Raw genomic sequence first — 17,317 nt, 5'->3', positions numbered from 1 at the left:
CAGAGTGAGACTCCGACTCAAAAAATAATAATAATAATAACAATGATAAACAAAACACTTTCTATCCTGATGACATCCTGTGGGATTAGGTATCTAATGGCAATGAAAAGCTTGAAAAAGGGAAGTTTGCAGAGTTGGACCCTACAACAGAACAATATATTAAGCAGGAAAAGCTTCAGCCAGTGAAGAGGAAATGGAGTCTGAGGGTAAGTTAAGGAGGGAGTGCTCCTTCCAGCAGTGTTGCTCATAGCTAGCACTAGCTTTTCTTCATCTTCTCATAATATCCTCCACTGCATCATCATAGTTATCTGGGGACCTCACCAAGCAGGCTGACAGCCATGTGTGGGTTGACTAATTACAGTAACCTGAGATTTGGCCACTGGGTAGCCAATTTTCTCTTTATGAAGGAAGGTCTAATGATTTATATCATCATCATCCTTATTAATACCTCAAAGGTGACCCCACCCAGAAATGCTGGGAACGGGTGGCACAGGACATGGGTGGGGCCAGTGTGTTCTGTTAAATACCTGTGGTCCGGCATCGGCTTCCTCTCAGAAGGCAGTTCTGGAGCGTTTTAGGCTTGCTCGTTCTCTCTCTTGCACGCTGCAGTCTGGCATTTATTTCACCTCTGTTCACTCGTCTGGAAGATTCGGGCCCACACCATGACTGATGAGGAACTGTCTGCCTTGGTGGTGGATAATGGGTCAGGGATGTGCAAGGCGGGCTTTGGTGGTGATGATGCCCCTCGGGCGGTGTTCCCCTCCATGGTAGGGCGTCCCCGACACCAGGGGGTGATGGTAGGCATGGGCCAGAAGGACTGCTACGTGGGAGATGAGGCCCAGAGCAAGAGAGGCATCCTGACCCTGAAGTACCCCATTGAGCATGGAGTGGTCACCAACTGGGGTGATATGGAGAAGATCTGGTACCACACGTTCTACAACGAGCTCCGCGTGTCACCCGACGAGCACCCCATCCTCCTCACCGAGGCACCCCTCAATCCCAAGATCAACCGGGAAAAGATGACTCAGATCATGTTCGAGGCCTTCAACACGCCGGCCATGTACGTGGCCATCCAGGCCGTGCTGTCCCTCTATGCCTCAGGACGGACCACAGGCCTCGTGATGGACTCTGGGGACGGAGTCACTCACACCGTGCCCATCTACGAAGGTTACGCCCTGCCTCATGGCATTCTTCGGCTGGATCTGGCAGGCAGAGACCTGACCGATTACCTCATGAAGATCCTGACAGAGAGAGGCTATAGCTTTACCACCACAGCTGAGAGGGAGATTGTGCGGGATGTCAAAGAGAAGCTGTGCTACGTAGCCCTGGACTTCGAGCAGGAAATGGCCACTGCCGCTGCATCCTCCTCACTCGAAAGAAGCTATGAGCTTCCTGATGGACAGGTGATCACCATCGGGAACGAACGCTTCCGATGCCCTGAGGCCATCTTCCAGCCTTCTTTTCTGGGCATTGAGTCCAGTGGGATCCACGAGACAACCTTCAACTCTATCATGAAGTGCGATGTGGATATTCGCAAGGATCTCTATGCCAACACCGTGTTGTCTGGAGGCAGCACCATGTACCCAGGCATTGCTGACCGGATGCAGAAAGAAATCATAACCCTGGCACCCAGCACCATGAAAATCAAGATTATTTCTCCCCCAGAGCGCAAATATTCTGTTTGGATTGGGGGCTCCATCCTGGCCAGCCTGTCGACGTTCCAGCAGATGTGGATCAGTAAGCAAGAATATGATGAGGCTGGTCCTCCCATCGTTCATAGAAAATGTTTCTGAATGGGCATCCATGTTAATAGGTTTACATTTTCCCTTGTTCTAGGTCATAGTGATGGTCCTGCTTTTATCCACTTTCAATAGGATCAAGGTAAATAGTTCTCTCTTCTAACATGTAAACCAGCAAACCCATCTCTCTCCATCCGGGGCTCTTGTCCAGCTAATCACATCTTGATCTCTATCAACTGAGGGTGAATTCTAATACCATGTTCTATTTCCTTCATCTATACGGTCTGAAGAAATGTAGACCTGTTTAAGTAAAAATAAGTGACAAGAAGTTAAATCATGATAAATGTCACTTTGGGAAGGATAACTAGAATTTTCAAGCTTTAAAATCTAGTTCTTGCTAGAATAGTTAACAATAACAGGCTGTTCAAACTTGTAAAAAAAAATAATGTGTATGCACTTAGAGCTATGTCTTATTAGTTGAGTATCTTCATTTTGTTTACTTCTTCACATGGACGTAATGATTACATAAGTCAATAATATCCATATATACATAGACACAGGAGAAATAAAATATTATATTATAAAATATGCTGCTTTATCTGACTATCTGAACAGCTGATGTGAATTTCTTTATTCCCCAGAGTCACCATTTTTGTAGATCCACATTTTGTTTTCTTATTAAGCTGCATAATGAAATAGCCACCATTCCATTAATGTTGTTATAAATCAACCAAATTTTCAGCACACAGTAGAGTTTTGCAGGCCAAACATATTTGGTTGTATTACTTATTAAACTTCATCATTTGAAAACAGCAAACTGCAAGTAATGCCTAATTTTTAAAATAGATATATTGCAATATCAAATGAATGCCATTATGTTACAGTCTGACAAGGATAATTTTATTTTTATTTCTTAGCAAATCAACGCACATCTTGAATAATTTCTGTGGGCCATGATTTTGAATATTTCTCCCATGCAAAAATATCACTGTGGAAAAACATGGTTGTAGTATCTTTATTGATTATAAATTTTAGTGCTGGTAGAGTAATCCAAATTTTATTCTTGGAAAAATTTTAGAATAATTTTGCTTTATTATACCCAGTAACTAGCAGTACTTCTGCACACAAAGTGTCTCTGAGTTACTAACATCTTTTAAAAATCAGTGTATCTTCCTATATCTAAAATTTTCTACTTAATCAAATGATTATTTATCAACCAATTTCAAGTACTAGTACATTTATTTCAAACTATGTTGTGATTTCTGATTATTTGAATGTTAGGATTATTTGTATTTTTCAGGGCAATTTCTAAGAATTTAAAATATTTGTCGGATTGCTTATTGGGCATTATCAGGCTCTCAAGAAAGAGGAATCATTTCTCTTTTCCTCTTAGTTGGGAAACATGTACTTATGTTTTAAAGCTTTATATTGGAAACAGTAGGCATTTTTGCTTAAGATAAGACTTAAAATAATTTTATTATTCCTTCTTTCCTCTATCTGGCAATTTAATTTCTTAATGCATTTAAGCCGAAAAAAGGGGGGGTGCACTTTATTTTATAAAACTTAAAGTCTCCTTTCATTAAATTAAAATTGTGTTAAACTTGCATTCTTAGATTTCCTATTATTTCCTCTCAATCATTTCCTTAGAACTAGAGAATGATCCAGAAAGATCTTTATATATAAATATATATATATATAACCTATTCATCTGTATGTAACAATTTTGTACCTGGTACATTTAACCATGTAAACACAGGCAAATTTTTAAAAAGAAAAATAGCTGGTCAAATAAGATTATAGATTTCTCATAATCTCAATAAAAAGTTGGAGTTTAGTGGATGCTGGTCTTTAGGTAATTAGTAGGCAAAGATAATGGCAATGATAATAATCATACATTGGATTTATATGTTGCAACGCTTTCCATTTGCAGAGTGACAAACATTCTGACCTACATTCTGGATTACCAGAAAAAAAATATATCTCCCCACTCACAGAATATATATGGGACAGGAAGGTAAACTTTCAAGAGAGTCAACTACAGCCCTTGCTGGATGCATTGGCTCACGCATGTAATCCTAACACTTTGGGAGACTGAGACAGGAGGATTGCTTGAGGGCCAGGAGTTTGAGACCAGCCTGGTCAACATACCAAGACCCTGCCTCTACCAAAAAAAAAAAAAAGGTTTTTAAATTAGCTGAGCATGGTGACAAGTGTCTGTAGTCCTAGTTACTTGGGAAGCTGAGGCAGGAGGCTCACTTGAGCCTGTAAGTTCTAGGCTACAGTGAGCCCAAAAGAGTAAGACCCTGTTTCGGAAGGAAGAAAGGAAGGAAGGAAGGAAGGAAGGAAGGAAGGAAGGAAGGAAGGAAGGAAGGAAGGAAGGAAGGAAGGAAGGAAGGGAAAAAGTAAAGAAAGAGAACTAGCAATATTAGATGAAAAAAAAAACCCATAATGCAAACCATGCATTATAAATCTTGAATTACTCTGGTAACTCAAGAGTTTATTATATATAAAATCTACAATTTCTAGATAATGAGTTGGTAAAATGCCAGCAGTTTAAACTTGTGGTCTTTGGATATTCTCCTGTTTATCAACATTGACAAACTGATGGATGAGTTTAATGAGGAAACAGCCCATCTTGCAACTTCATATTTTAGAATCAAAGAATGCCAGCCAGCCTCGGTGGCTCAGCCTGTAATCCCGTGCCTTTGGGAAGCTGAGGTGAGTAGATTGCCTGAGCCCGCAGGTTCAAGACCCGCCTGGGCAACTAGGCGAGACCTCATCTCTACAATAAATCAAAAATTAGCTGGGTGTGGTAGCGCACGCCTGTAGTTCCAGCTACTTGGACAGCTGAGGCGGAAGGATCGCCGGAGCCCAGCAGGTCAAGGCTGTGGTGGCCGGGAGCCGCCACTGCACTCCAGTCTGGGTGACAGAGTGAGACTCCAACTCAAAAAAAAAAAAAAATCAAAGAATGCCATATATTTAAGTAATACAATTGGCAAATCATTCAACAGTGACTCACCAGCCCAGCTCATCAACCATATTACTTGGAGACCTTTATGTAAATCTAGATTCCTTGGCCCTAGGCTCAGACATTCTGGTTCAGTATGTCTAGCATGAGCACTAGGAATCCAAATGTGCAGCCAATTAGAAAGAATCACATCTCCAAAGAATTCAGAACCAAAAGCACATTATAGGCTCCACAGACAGAAAAGACCTCTGGACATTTGTTTCATCCATCTTCCTCTGAAGATGGGACAGTGCTGAGGCAGCCTTCCTAGATGAATTTCAAACTATTGTAAATGATTTTCACTCTCCCTAGTTGGTGCATCCTGAGTAGCAACCTAAGGCCAAGGCTGTACCAGTCTCCTGCAAACTGCTATTTCCCAGTCACAGGTAATATTTTTCTGAAAGCACACTGTATCCAAAGCCAGTTCCCATACCCTTCTTTCCTAACATATAGATGTGCTTATTTTTCTTTTCTTTTTTCCTTTTCTGTTTTTCTTTTCTTTCTTTCTTTCTTTTTTATTTTTTGAATTGGAGTCTCACTCTGTCGCCCAGGCTGGAGTGCAGCGACACATTCACGCCACCCCAGTGTCAACCTGCTGGGCTCTGGCAATCCTTCTGCCTCAGCCTTCCAAGCAGCCGAAACTACAGGCATGTGCTACCACCCGGCTAACTTTTGGTTTATTGTAGAGACGAGGTCTTGCCAAGTTTCCCGGTCTGGTCTCGAGCCTGCGAACTCAGGCAATCCGATAGTTTTGGCCTCCGAAAGTGCTGGGATTACAGGCTGAGCCACCGAGCCCAGCCTGATGTGCTTATTTTTCAGCAGGGAGATAAAATAACCCTAGTATATGGGTTGTAATCTTAGATTGTAATCCTAGTACACAATGCACAGTTCCGTAATACAGAAAGACCAAGATAGGAGTATGACATTATCCAGACAATCAAAGGATAATCCTTTGGGTGACAAGGACCTTACCATGCTTATTCCTTCATTTTACAACTATTCATTCAACGCCCTATGTCAGAATATACTAGAGAAATGTTTCAAGGACCTTGAGGGAATTTAAAATCTGGTAGTAGGAGAAACTATGTGCAGTGGAAAACAGTAAAATCTAAGGGTGATTCATAGCCTAAACACAGTCCAAGGTGGTAAGGCAATTCATATAAGGACATTTCAATGCCAAGGTGATCAAAGAAAGAACTGAAAGCACATGAAGTCACTAAGTTGTTTTAAAACACAAAAAAAGCTGTATTGAACACAAAAACTTTTCTTAGATGACTCAGGCAGCATTATTTATTGGGGTTGGTGTGGTAGTTAATTTTTATTTTTAATCTTTCTGTTGGACTATACCAGAAACTGTAAAATATAATATAAAAGTTGCACACTTTATATATATAATGCTCAGTTCAAGTGTTGCCTCTTCTATGGAGGCTTTTTTATCCTTCTCTCCCCCCATTTCCAAGAAAAAGTGACAATCTCCTCCTTTGTGTGCCTACCATATTATCCACATGGATGTAATATCACAAACACATCGCAAACATCCCTCACACCAGCCCCTGGAGGACAGAGACAGGGACAGTATTTGTCCACCTTTGAAAAACTTCCAAGATTTTTCTCGTGCCAGGCGTGTAGTATTAATACACATGGTGGAATATAATCAGTGAGCAATTTCACAGATTTTTACCACGCCGTGTGAACATCAGAGTTCTGCACTGCCTATTTCTTACTAGTGTGTTCTCAGTTCTTTGTATGTCAGCATCTGCTACTTGTTTGGTCTTTCCTCTGAAGCCTATTTTCTTTTTTTTTTTTTTTTTCCTTTCTTCCTCACTTCTCTTGCCTTTTCTATTCACTTCTCCCATGCTTCTCAACATGCAGAGCTGGCTTTTAATAGTCTTTTGTTTGTCAGTAAAAGTTTTCCATCCTTCTGACTGGTCGAAGGATCGATCAACCCGTCTTTCGGTGTGTGTGCTAGCTATGTGGCTGCTAAGATTTAAAAGAAAGAAAATGTAGGAGGAGGGAGGGAGAGAAAAACACACAAGAGGGAGAGAGAGGGAAGAAAGAAAGGAGGAATGAAGGGTGTGAGGGAAGGAGAAAGGGAGGAGGGAAAGAAGGGAGGGAGGGAGGGGAGTCTTTCACTTAGTACAATAGTATATTCAGCTCTTCTATTCTATCTGCATTCTTGCTGGTATTTTTCTCTTTTTTTCCTAAACTCCCAATTGCCCTAGAGTTGAGAGTTTCAGGTATCTGACTAATAACTCAGACATTATAATGCATTGAAAAGTGTGCATTTCTGGTAACTATTCACAGTCTCCTTCCAGAGTCTACCAAAGATTCTTTTCAAAAAAATGTTTGAAGTCAGGAACTAAGCATGTGGTTTGCCCAATACTGCTTCCAGATGTTGATATGTACAGTTGGAGTGTGTGTGCATGCGTGCGTGCGTGTGTGTGTGTATAAATATATATATATATATATACACACATAATATCAGTAGACTACTCATTAAAATTAATTTATGCTTTAAGACTTCCTTTTTAAATATAAAAGGAACCGTCTGAACTATAAATGTCATTTTTTAAAGCTAGTGCCATAAGTAATGAAGTCTCTGGAGCCTCCTTGAGTGGCCTGTCTTGTTTTTCATCCTATTCCAAATCTGAAGTCCTAACCACCTTATAATTTTAAGTTCAGTTAAATCTACTCAACAGATGTGCCAGTATGATATGATGACAAAAATTTTATCTAGACAAACCCTAACACTGCTTGAAAAATGGAAAATCTTATTTAATTGACTAGTTGACAATACATAAGTTAAAGAGCCAAGTTATTCTCTCTGGAATTGGGAATGAGTCATTTGTAACCATACACATATCAAATGACAGTGTCTGGTGGAAAAGGAGCAGAGGTACAGACACAGGAAGGAGGATTAAAATTCCTGCTCATGACCCCTTTATGGGTGTACTGTGGTAAGAAAAGCTTTTCCTAGCCATTTTTTTAAGTTGGGGGTGAACAGAGAAAGCCAGATGCCAACATGGTATTTTAACTTCGTGGATCTTTCCCTCCACGCCACACATCCTCTGTGACCTACTCAGAACATCTCCAAATGTCAGTCCCTCTTGTTACACAAGGAGGCACCCAAAAAATTGGAATTATTTTTTTGGAGAGTGGGCCCCTTTTAGTACCGGCTACCCGCCACAAGGTAAATGTTCAAGGAACTCATCAGCATCAGTGTACCAGTTAATGTTCTTCTAATAGATAGTTTCCAGTAGAAACATCTTGCATTGTGGCAAACAAGTGGCAGGTTCCTCCACCATGACAATGCACTGCCCACACCGTGCTGAGTGGCTACAGCAGTTTTTAACCAAAAAGTCATAACTCCTGTGCTCCATCCTCCCTATTCACCTCCCTTGTCCCCAGAAGCTTTTGTTTTGTTTTGTTTTGTTTTTTGAGTTGGAGTCTCACTCTGTCGCCCAGACTGGAGTGCAGTGGCCGCTCCCGGCCACCGCAGCCTCTACCCACTGGGCTCTGGTGATCCTTCCGCCTCAGCCTTCTGAGTAGCCGGAATTACAGGCACGCGCTACCATGCCCGGCTGATTTTTTGATTATTGTAGAGATGAGGTCTCACTGCCCAGGCGGGTCTCGAACCCGCGGGCTCAGACAATCCACTCACCTCAGCCTCCCAAAGGCACAGGATTACAGGCTGAGCCACCGAGTTCAGCTTGTGTTTTGTTATTTGTTTTTTGTTTCCCTGAATGAAAAAAGTCCAGAGGGAAACGTTTTGCTGATATGGAAGACGTGAAACAAAAAACAGCATCAAAATTGATAAGTTCAAAACTGTTTTGAGCAGTGGAAAACGCGTCTTGATAGGTGTACTGCATCAAACGAAGAATACTCTGAAGGTGACTGAAGTTTAAACATGTAAGATAAATACACAATTTTTTATACATTAAATTTGGGGGGATCGCTACCCATGCTAGAGAAGCAGCACCTGTTCAGCATTTTTTACTGTGTCCATACTTGGCTATCAAAGGAAAAGCTGGCCTCACCAGTGAAGACAAAGTCATAATCAGTAGAAATGTTGAAATCTTCTAAGGCAGTCCACAGTGTTTATGATTCACAAATAGAAGTTTTTCACAGAAATATAAGCTTTTCATCAATGTTGAATTACTCTGGTAATTTAAGAGCTTACTATATGTGAAATCTACAATTTCTGGATGATGAGTTGGTAAAATGCTAGAAGAAATGTAGAATATGCCCCTTTTGTTCTAACAATGGCATTTGTTCTATGATGAGCACATTATATCCTTAGCTAAATAGTCAATTTTATCAAAATGGGAGAAATGATCTCCAGCAAAATGAAAACAAAAGGTCCAGTTTTAATATTTTGATGGGATCAGAGAAACAAAAGTTGGGAATTATATCAATGAAAATGAAAGAGATGGTAAAATGCCAATCAAAAAGAACACTTTTGTGCTACCAAACTCTGGATCTTGTGGCTTCTTTCTGTGGTTTTTGTACCCATTAACCATCCTCTCTTTATGCCCTCTCACCACCAACCTTCCCACACTCTATCTTTATGAGTTCAATTTTTTTTGTCTTCCACACATGAAAGAGAACATGTGATTTAGTTACCAATTATTTATTCTAGATTTCCAAATAACCGAACGAGTATAATTGGAATGTTCTTAACACAAAGAAACAACAAATGCTTGAGGTGATGGATATCCCAATAACCCTGATTTGATTATTACATATTATATGCTTGTATCAAAATATCACATGCACTCCATGTACAACTATTAGGAACCCATAATAATTAAAAATAAGAGATTTTGAGCAAAAACATTCTTCTTCATGTGGTCTCTGTACCAGTAACTCATTACTTTCATATTTGAGTTACTGTGGCCAAAATCTGCAGCCAGTCTGCTTGATTGCTCTTCAAACATTAGCCACAAAGGGACGCTTCACATTCACAGGGTCAGGTAGGCAGGATGGATCTAGTAGACACTGATTGATTCACTTTGGTTTTCGTCTTGATTTTTAGGTAACCAGCAACTGAATGCTCTTTTTATTTAGTAAGAATTACTTTTTTGTGTGAACCTTGGTTGGAGGCAAGACCCTGATATGTACTCATTCACCATCAGCTAGAACTTTGGCTCAGCCCGTCAGATGCTCTGTTCTGAGATTTTTGACACTTAGAACCTGAGAGTGATGCAAATATGAAAGAACTGTTGAGAAATCACTTATGGCTTTAGCGGCACAGGAACCCACCAATGACTATGGCATTGTTCCACAGTCGAATCCTAACCAGACTATTGGCATAGCTTATGCTCATTTTCTTATTTCCTAGACTATTCCATTGGTTTCTGCCCATTTTCCAAGAATCAGTCTGTGAGCTACTTGTCATTTTTTCAATAATTTTGTTTCTTGCTCAAACTGTCTAAAGGCAATTTTCTGCTATATGCAATTAAGAATGTTGACTAAAATATATGTTGATGCCAGGGAGTAGAATTGCGGTGTAACAAACACTTAAAGAAATGGAGAACTTTAGGGTTGGTCATTTGGCTCAATTCAGGCTAAAGGCAGTACAAATCCCACTAGTCTTCAGAAAAGTGAATCTTACAACCCACAGAAAACAGGGGAGAAATCTCCTGGGATCCCTTAGAATAAAATACTTTTTGAGGGCAAGATTGTGGGTGATGAGGTTTTCACTGTCATTGAACAATAGCAAGGACAAGAGTAATTTTGTGATGAAGGTTGGATGGCTGTTTCTATTGGCTCTGACCAGCTTAAAAGATAGTATAACAAAGTAAATTTCCTAGACATATCTCAAAGCACAGACTGAGCTAAAGGAATATTTTATTTCTTAGAGACACGGGGCTGAGTGCCTAAAAAATAAACCTCATTGATTGAATTCACAGATTCACTAGGACTTCACCATAGTTTAGGGCAATGATGAAAAACAATGAGAATCCAAGTTTTGGAATGAAGTTGTACATGGGAACTTGAGTACTTGGTGACCCCAAACTTCTAGTCCTGCTATTTTGTAGCCAAGCAACCTTTTTTCCTCATCTGATGAGGGCTTTATCATTTGGTTGCACACCTAAATCAGACTTCTCTAGTGGAAGTACCTGGAAAGGAAAAGCTAATTTTATCATTTAGGGTCCTTGTCAGTTACATATAGACTACTGAAAGGGTTTTAACCGAAGAAAATTTATTTAAAGATTATTTACAAAGAAAGAAAATTTATTTAAAGATTATTTACAAAGAAGAAAATTTATTTAAAGATTATTTACAAAGGTCTAGACAGGATTAAGGAATCAGTAAGGCATGATGGCCCCAAGACTAGCAACAGCAGGAAGCCGTTATCATCTCTAAGCCTGAAGGAGCAAAGAAAAAGAGAGATGTGACCAGAATCCAGTAAGAGATATCAGAGAAGAGGACCTTTGGCCAAAAAGGCCATCCAGTCCCACTTAGGACCCTGGAAAAAGAAGAAAGAAGAGGAGAAAATTAAAACCTTAACTTCTTCTCATTTCTCCCCAAGATCTTTTACTGGTACCTCCCATCTACCTAAACCAGCAAGAAGTCAGAGATCAAGGGAGGCCATAGGATGCAGTTCTTAGAAGTCAGAGTGAGACAGACTCTTTGTTAACTGCCATGCAAAAAATGGATAGGTGTGGAGAAATAAAAGAGGAATGTTGTAAGCTAAATCAGGTGACTTCAAATGCCATGGTTTTTCTAGACATGGGCTACCTATTTAGGTAAAGTCCCTGCAGTTATTAACATAATTAATAGTTTTCTCTAGTATAATAAATAGCTTTTCAGAAGTTTGAGTTTACCTGCTAGAGACATAAGTACAATCTTATCATCTTGCCTCAGTTTTAAGACAATTGCCAATTATGTGCTACAATTTAGTGTCAAAGGACTGTCATATCATTCCAGAGGATATCATAGTGATTTACATCATACTTTGTAGTGCACAGAGAATAATATATTATTTAACTTTGGAAAATCTTACCTAAAGCACAAGGAATAGTAAAAAAAAACGAGGGTTTTATTTCAGGAAACTTTTTTTGAGAGGGTGGAGATTAGAATATATTTTTAGAATATATGCTCCAAATAATAGGACACTATCAACTTTGAGTGATACCTAGTACAAGAGAAATGCCTCCAACTAATCTAGGGTACATTGAAAGTAGTTCTGCCCCTTGAGCCTTATAACCCAGTAAACACAAAATTTCTCAGCAATTCTGTGGTAGATGGAATTACTCAATAGAGTTGGGAAAGCTCTATTAAATTAATTTCAGCCACATGCCCTAGGAGGTTGAAGCAAAGCTGTACCCTTTTCAATAAATAACTATATTCCTCTTAAGAATGAGTTCTTAAATTGCTGTCGGGTACAGGTAGAGACTGAATTTGTCATCTTAACGTGTAAACTTGCCACCTGAACCACTTATTAGAAACTGATTCACCTAGTCATAAAACCTACCATGACAGTAGCATTCTATCAACAAATAGTAGTATATGCAGACTGAGATTGACTAGATACTGAAGGCAAAAGTAAGTTGCACAGATTGCTGACATCTAACTCACATAAGTCCCCGTGTCTTACTAGCAGATCATAGTGGCAGTCTATGTTTCCAGGAATTAAAGTTAACTTAGAACCAGCAATCCCTGAAAAGCATGCTTGTATTTCATTCTGTGGTATACAATTACCCTTGTAAATGGCTGCAGTCCCTCGGCTATTCCTATTTAAATTCACACCTGCAGTTTCACGAGGATTTGCCTATAATCAGTGGAATAAGGAGTAAAAAAAGAAAAAAAGGGGACTAGGTTTACAGGCAACCGCATGGGACATGCTGCCAGCAATCAGAAATGAGTTGCTGCAGCGTTCAAACTCCATCATGGGAATAGGCCAGGAGGGTGGAGCAGGGAATCATCCTAGGGGGCAGATCTTCAATCAGTACAGGTTTTTCCCACTCGACTTTGAGGTAATAATTGACATTAATTTCAGGGCAGTGGATACCAAATAAAAGGAATAAAATTGAGGATTATTGACAAGGAAACTTAAGGGAGAAGTATGAAGGAGAACTCACGAAGGAAAAGAGTATTTGTTTTTCTTGTGAACTATTCCAAATGGCCCCCATTACAGAGGGGACTTACTAACCACATGGACTTACTGCTGGATGTGAGTCCGCCTTCTTTCTCAGATACCCAAATGCTTAAAGAAGGCATGACAGTAAGAGTGCAGAACATGCAGAGAATCACCACCACGTCGACTCGCACTGCCCAAGGCTAATCTGGCTGCTTCCATGACTGAGTGCCTACTTCGCTAACATAAAAAAATAAACCCTAAGCCCTGAAAAAATAACATACCCCAGAAGGGCCAGCCAGAACCCTGGTGGTCATGTTGATCACATTATACCCATTACAGGCGAGCCTTCCATTATGGGTGACGCACTGGAATAAAAAGTGGATTTGGATTTGCCTTCTCTGCCAATCACCGCATGCTACTGTCGCTTCTTACCAAGAATCCACATTACAGTGAAAAGTGAAAGTCAATCAGTTGACACTCAAGGGCTTCAAGGGTCTAGTCTGGTACCACATCCCCTGAAGCAACTGACCTCACAGCAGAATGAAATGAAGTATTGAAGACTCAGCCATAATGCCAGCTGAGAGACAACCCTTGCAAGGCTGGGGTGCTGTCCCACAGAATGCAGTATGTGCCCTGATCCCGGGAGTTGGAAATGGTATTTTTCCTTCCATGGCTAAAATACATGAATCTTGAGATGAAAAAAAATAGAAGTTGGGGCAATACCTCTCATTATTACAGCTAATGACTCACTAACATTTATAATTGCCCACCCCTCAGCTTTGCAGTTTAAAGCAGGGGGTTGGCAGAATTTTTCTGTAAAGGGCTGAATAGTACTTTGCAGGGCATTCAATCTCTGTCACTATCACTCTGCCATAATAGCATGAAAACAACCATAAGTAATATGTAAATAAATGAAGGTGACTATGTTCCAATAAAATGTTTATTTGCAAAAACAGGTAGCAGGCTAGATTTGGCCCATGGGCCATAACCACTAAATCATGGTTTAGAAGAGGAATACGTCTGCAAGCGAAAATAAAATCATTTTATTTAGTTGAAAGCTAAAACTATCCAGTGACCACTTTTAGCTCCTCTTACTATTAGACAAACTGACCTAAAAGGAAATTATTGTTGGCTTAAATAACTGATCCTGACAATAAAGGGTAAGAAAGTTTGCTGCTTCACTATGGGGACAAGGGCTATGGATAAGGCCTAGAAGATTCCCTGGGATACTGCTTGTACAACTATGTTCAGAAATAAAATTAACCGAAGATACTACAATTCCATATAGACAGAGAACTAAGACTCAAGTTATTAGGTGGTAAAGTATCATCCTACTAGGGGAAATAATACAACCAGCTGTGTTGTCCCTTGAAGGGTTCATTTGGGAGGAAAAAGTAATGAGTTACAGATTCAAAATGGTGTTTTAGAGTCCAAAAAGACATTGGTTGGAATACACATGACACAGCAAGAAGGCAGAGATAGAGGCTACAGTCCTCTTTTCTACAACTCAAAAAGATGTCTAGACAGAGTTGTCTGCTGTGTAAGACAGCTGGCACTGTCACATCAGAGGCAGAAAAGATGATAATGCAAGTCATTCAGAAAGTAAACCTAGAACTCATGCAGTGAAAAACATAAACACATTCAAAAGCACAGCCTAAAGGTGCTAAGGTGGGGTGGGAGACAGAATGCTTCTTTATCTTGATGAACATAGCTTCATTAACTGTGATTAACATACTCTGTGCTAAGGAAATTAAAAATACTAAAGCGTAGTAAGCAATGTGTTTGTTCTCATCAGATTGCTCTGAATGATAATATAAGACATAAGTCATACACACATAAAAATATATTAAAATACAGACAACTATACAAGAGATGTTATAGGAAGTACATAAAATATTCAAGGGATAAATTCAATAACTTTTGGGGAAAAACCACCAAGCAATGTGTAGCATTCCTGGTGACTGCTAGAGTGGGTGCTGGGACCACTCTTTCTTGTGCATATGTGCTTTATTTTCATAAAGCATTTTGGGGTCTCATTAACGTGATCTAATCAAGGTGATCCTAACAGCTCCTGGAAAACTAGTGTATGGTTATTTTTAGAAGACTGAGCGTCCTATTCCAAACCAGCTTGGAGGGATTATAGAGCTGTGATAAATTATTATTGACCTGACAGAGGACCAGAGTTACAACTTCTGGACAGTAGTATCATAGGAAACATCTAGACAGAGGTGCATCACACTTGGACTTTGTTCTGGGTGTTGCAGCTACATACATATTTGTTAAAAATGAGATGTTATCCAGATGAGAGCCAGAGGTGGCCTAAAATCAGTAGACTATGTGGAGGCAGCAAAGACATTGCTGACTTTGTCAGTAACCCATGGGTAACATGGATTACTGATTAAGCCAGCCTAAGTGAGATCAACATTGAAACCAAGATTTTTTTCTGTTCAGATTCTAAATGTCTGGAGGTGGGGAGACAGACAACATTGGACCAGGAGAGAGAAATTCTCAAGAGCAAAAGCAAGTAGGAAGCAACAGCGTAAGGGTTAATGTGATCCAGTGTAGACTAGCCTTCCCACTTAGTGGCATGCTCAAGAGAGGGATCAGACCATGTGTGGGCCATGTGGAGCCAACTCTAAACTACCTGTGAGGACGCTTGAGAGTAAAGGAGTGCTTGGAAGTCTTGCTCATTGCCATGAGAACCTACAGCATCGTCAAATGATTACCACAAGTTTAGTGGGGCCCACTTCTCGGGCTTTTAGATGAGGACCCAGACCACAAGAAGAATGTGGCATGAGAGTCACATGCTTCACATGGACTTCCCTGGTGTATGGAATAGGATCTCTTTGAAAGTGAACGTTTGCTTGAACTTTTAAAGCTCCGACCACTCCCATTGGTGGAGTCTGTTCTCTTTGAAAACACAATGTGAGAAATTTTGACAATTTTTACTTCCAGATCCAGCAATATTATTAAGGTTTACAGCTTTAGAAAAGAAACACATGCTTTAAAATGTGATGAAATATCAGACCATACCAGGGTAAGTTAAGTAACTTAATATGAGTTTAATAAGACTTCAAGGTATAGATAATTTGGATAACTCATTCTCTTTCAAAGGAAAATCTGCAGCTTCTCCACCAATTTTGGCCCATTAGACGTTGCTAAAATTAATATACTAAATATGACACATTTAGCAATATTTGATTTATTTCAGGAAATAAAGAAAAATGGTATAAAGAATCACTCTTATGTATAATATTTCTAGAAAGAACACTAGCACTCCCCTTTACAAATCTAATAAATCTAAGAAATAATTGACTTTTCTGCGAGAGCTGAATTTAAAGAGACTGAGCACTTCAAACTGAGAAGAAAAATTAATTCCACAGAAATTAGATGAAGTAAGTTGACACTATACAAAACTCTTGAATTTTAGATAAAAATGCTCAAATCAGGTCAACATTATCTTTTAAATCTTTAAGTACAGACAGTTCAAAAAATGATTTAGTCTTTGCTCCTGGATTTATGATGGAACTTTCACTTCTTATATTTACTATATAACCTGAATAATCTCATCACAATACTTTTTTTGGAAATTACAGACAGGGACACATTGTGTTTCTCAGTCAATATATACTTCTGTTCAATCTACCAAGACATACCATGTCCTTGGCTGGAACAATAAAATGAGAACTAGAAAGGAGAATGATGCAATTGACTTCTGGTGGTTCCTCTACTTCCCCATATGGGGTGCATACAAACATGCTCTGTCTCCTTCATCTGGCTAGCACAAAGTTCCCCAAGGCTTCTTAGAATTTCAATAAATCCAAACTAATATAAAACGCATATTTCAGAGAAGTAAAAAGACTTGTTTCTAAGCCTCTGAGTTTGCTCCTAATTGAAATGCAAGTTGTAAACAACTGGGCAGTTCTCTCTAATTATGTGTGCCATGTGTATTTCTAACATTTACAGACTTTTTTTTTTTTTACAAGCATTCCTACCCTGTTTAGAGTGACGGCACATTGTATTACAAAATCTAAGTTTAGATCTTAGTTTTTTGGTTTCAAAACCAGAATGCTTCTAAGAGAGACAAAACAAATCCAGGAGTAGCCATGCACAGGTATAAATCCAGAGAAGTCATACAAAGTTATTCAAAAAAGGACTGGACAATTTCAAAAATGTATAACTCAGTAACTAGATTGTATATTAACCTATGGTTAAGGACCTGTGTTGGAACCAACTCTTCTCATGTCTTAAGGAAATGAAGGAATGCACCGTGGCTGCCTGTCTAGCCATCAACAGTGATGCCTTGCAAAGGGTTCGAGGTGAATTGGACCACAGGACTGATGGGTGCTGGAATATGAGGCTCACCTTGAGCACCTATGAGGTTAAGAAATTAACTCCGATAGCTTCCGCACAAATTAAACCTGACTACCTGTTTATATAAAACCTACTTTCTGAGTTTAAAAACAGTTTTTAATATCTCAATTA

General features: G+C 39.5%; 1 protein-coding gene across 2 annotated transcripts; it reads left to right on the top strand.

Annotated features, from left to right (window-relative positions):
• The first annotated feature begins 557 nt into the window (after positions 1–557).
• On the top strand, positions 558–1,968 carry LOC103258610 (beta-actin-like protein 2). Of its 2 annotated transcripts, XM_008056274.1 has the most exons (2): positions 663–791; positions 918–1,793. In XM_008056274.1, exons 1-2 carry the CDS (start codon positions 663–665, stop codon positions 1,791–1,793), a joined length of 1,005 nt encoding a protein of 334 aa, XP_008054465.1. The 2 variants fall into 2 exon arrangements, with proteins under 2 accessions (XP_008054464.1, XP_008054465.1); XM_008056273.1 differs by having other exon boundaries at positions 558–1,968.
• Positions 1,969–17,317: the final 15,349 nt, after the last annotated feature.

Source organism: Carlito syrichta, unplaced genomic scaffold (assembly GCF_000164805.1).
Source record: "Carlito syrichta isolate Samal-C Ts95f unplaced genomic scaffold, Tarsius_syrichta-2.0.1 Scaffold302306, whole genome shotgun sequence".
Classification (NCBI taxonomy): domain Eukaryota; kingdom Metazoa; phylum Chordata; class Mammalia; order Primates; family Tarsiidae; genus Carlito; species Carlito syrichta.
The sequence above is the reverse complement of the archived record's forward strand: the minus strand, read 5'-3'. Positions and strand labels throughout refer to the sequence as shown.

Excerpts from the sequence above, each read along its gene's own strand:
- LOC103258610 (XM_008056273.1), top strand. The coding sequence starts at position 663 with ATGACTGATGAGGAACTGTCTGCCTTGGTGGTGGATAATGGGTCAGGG.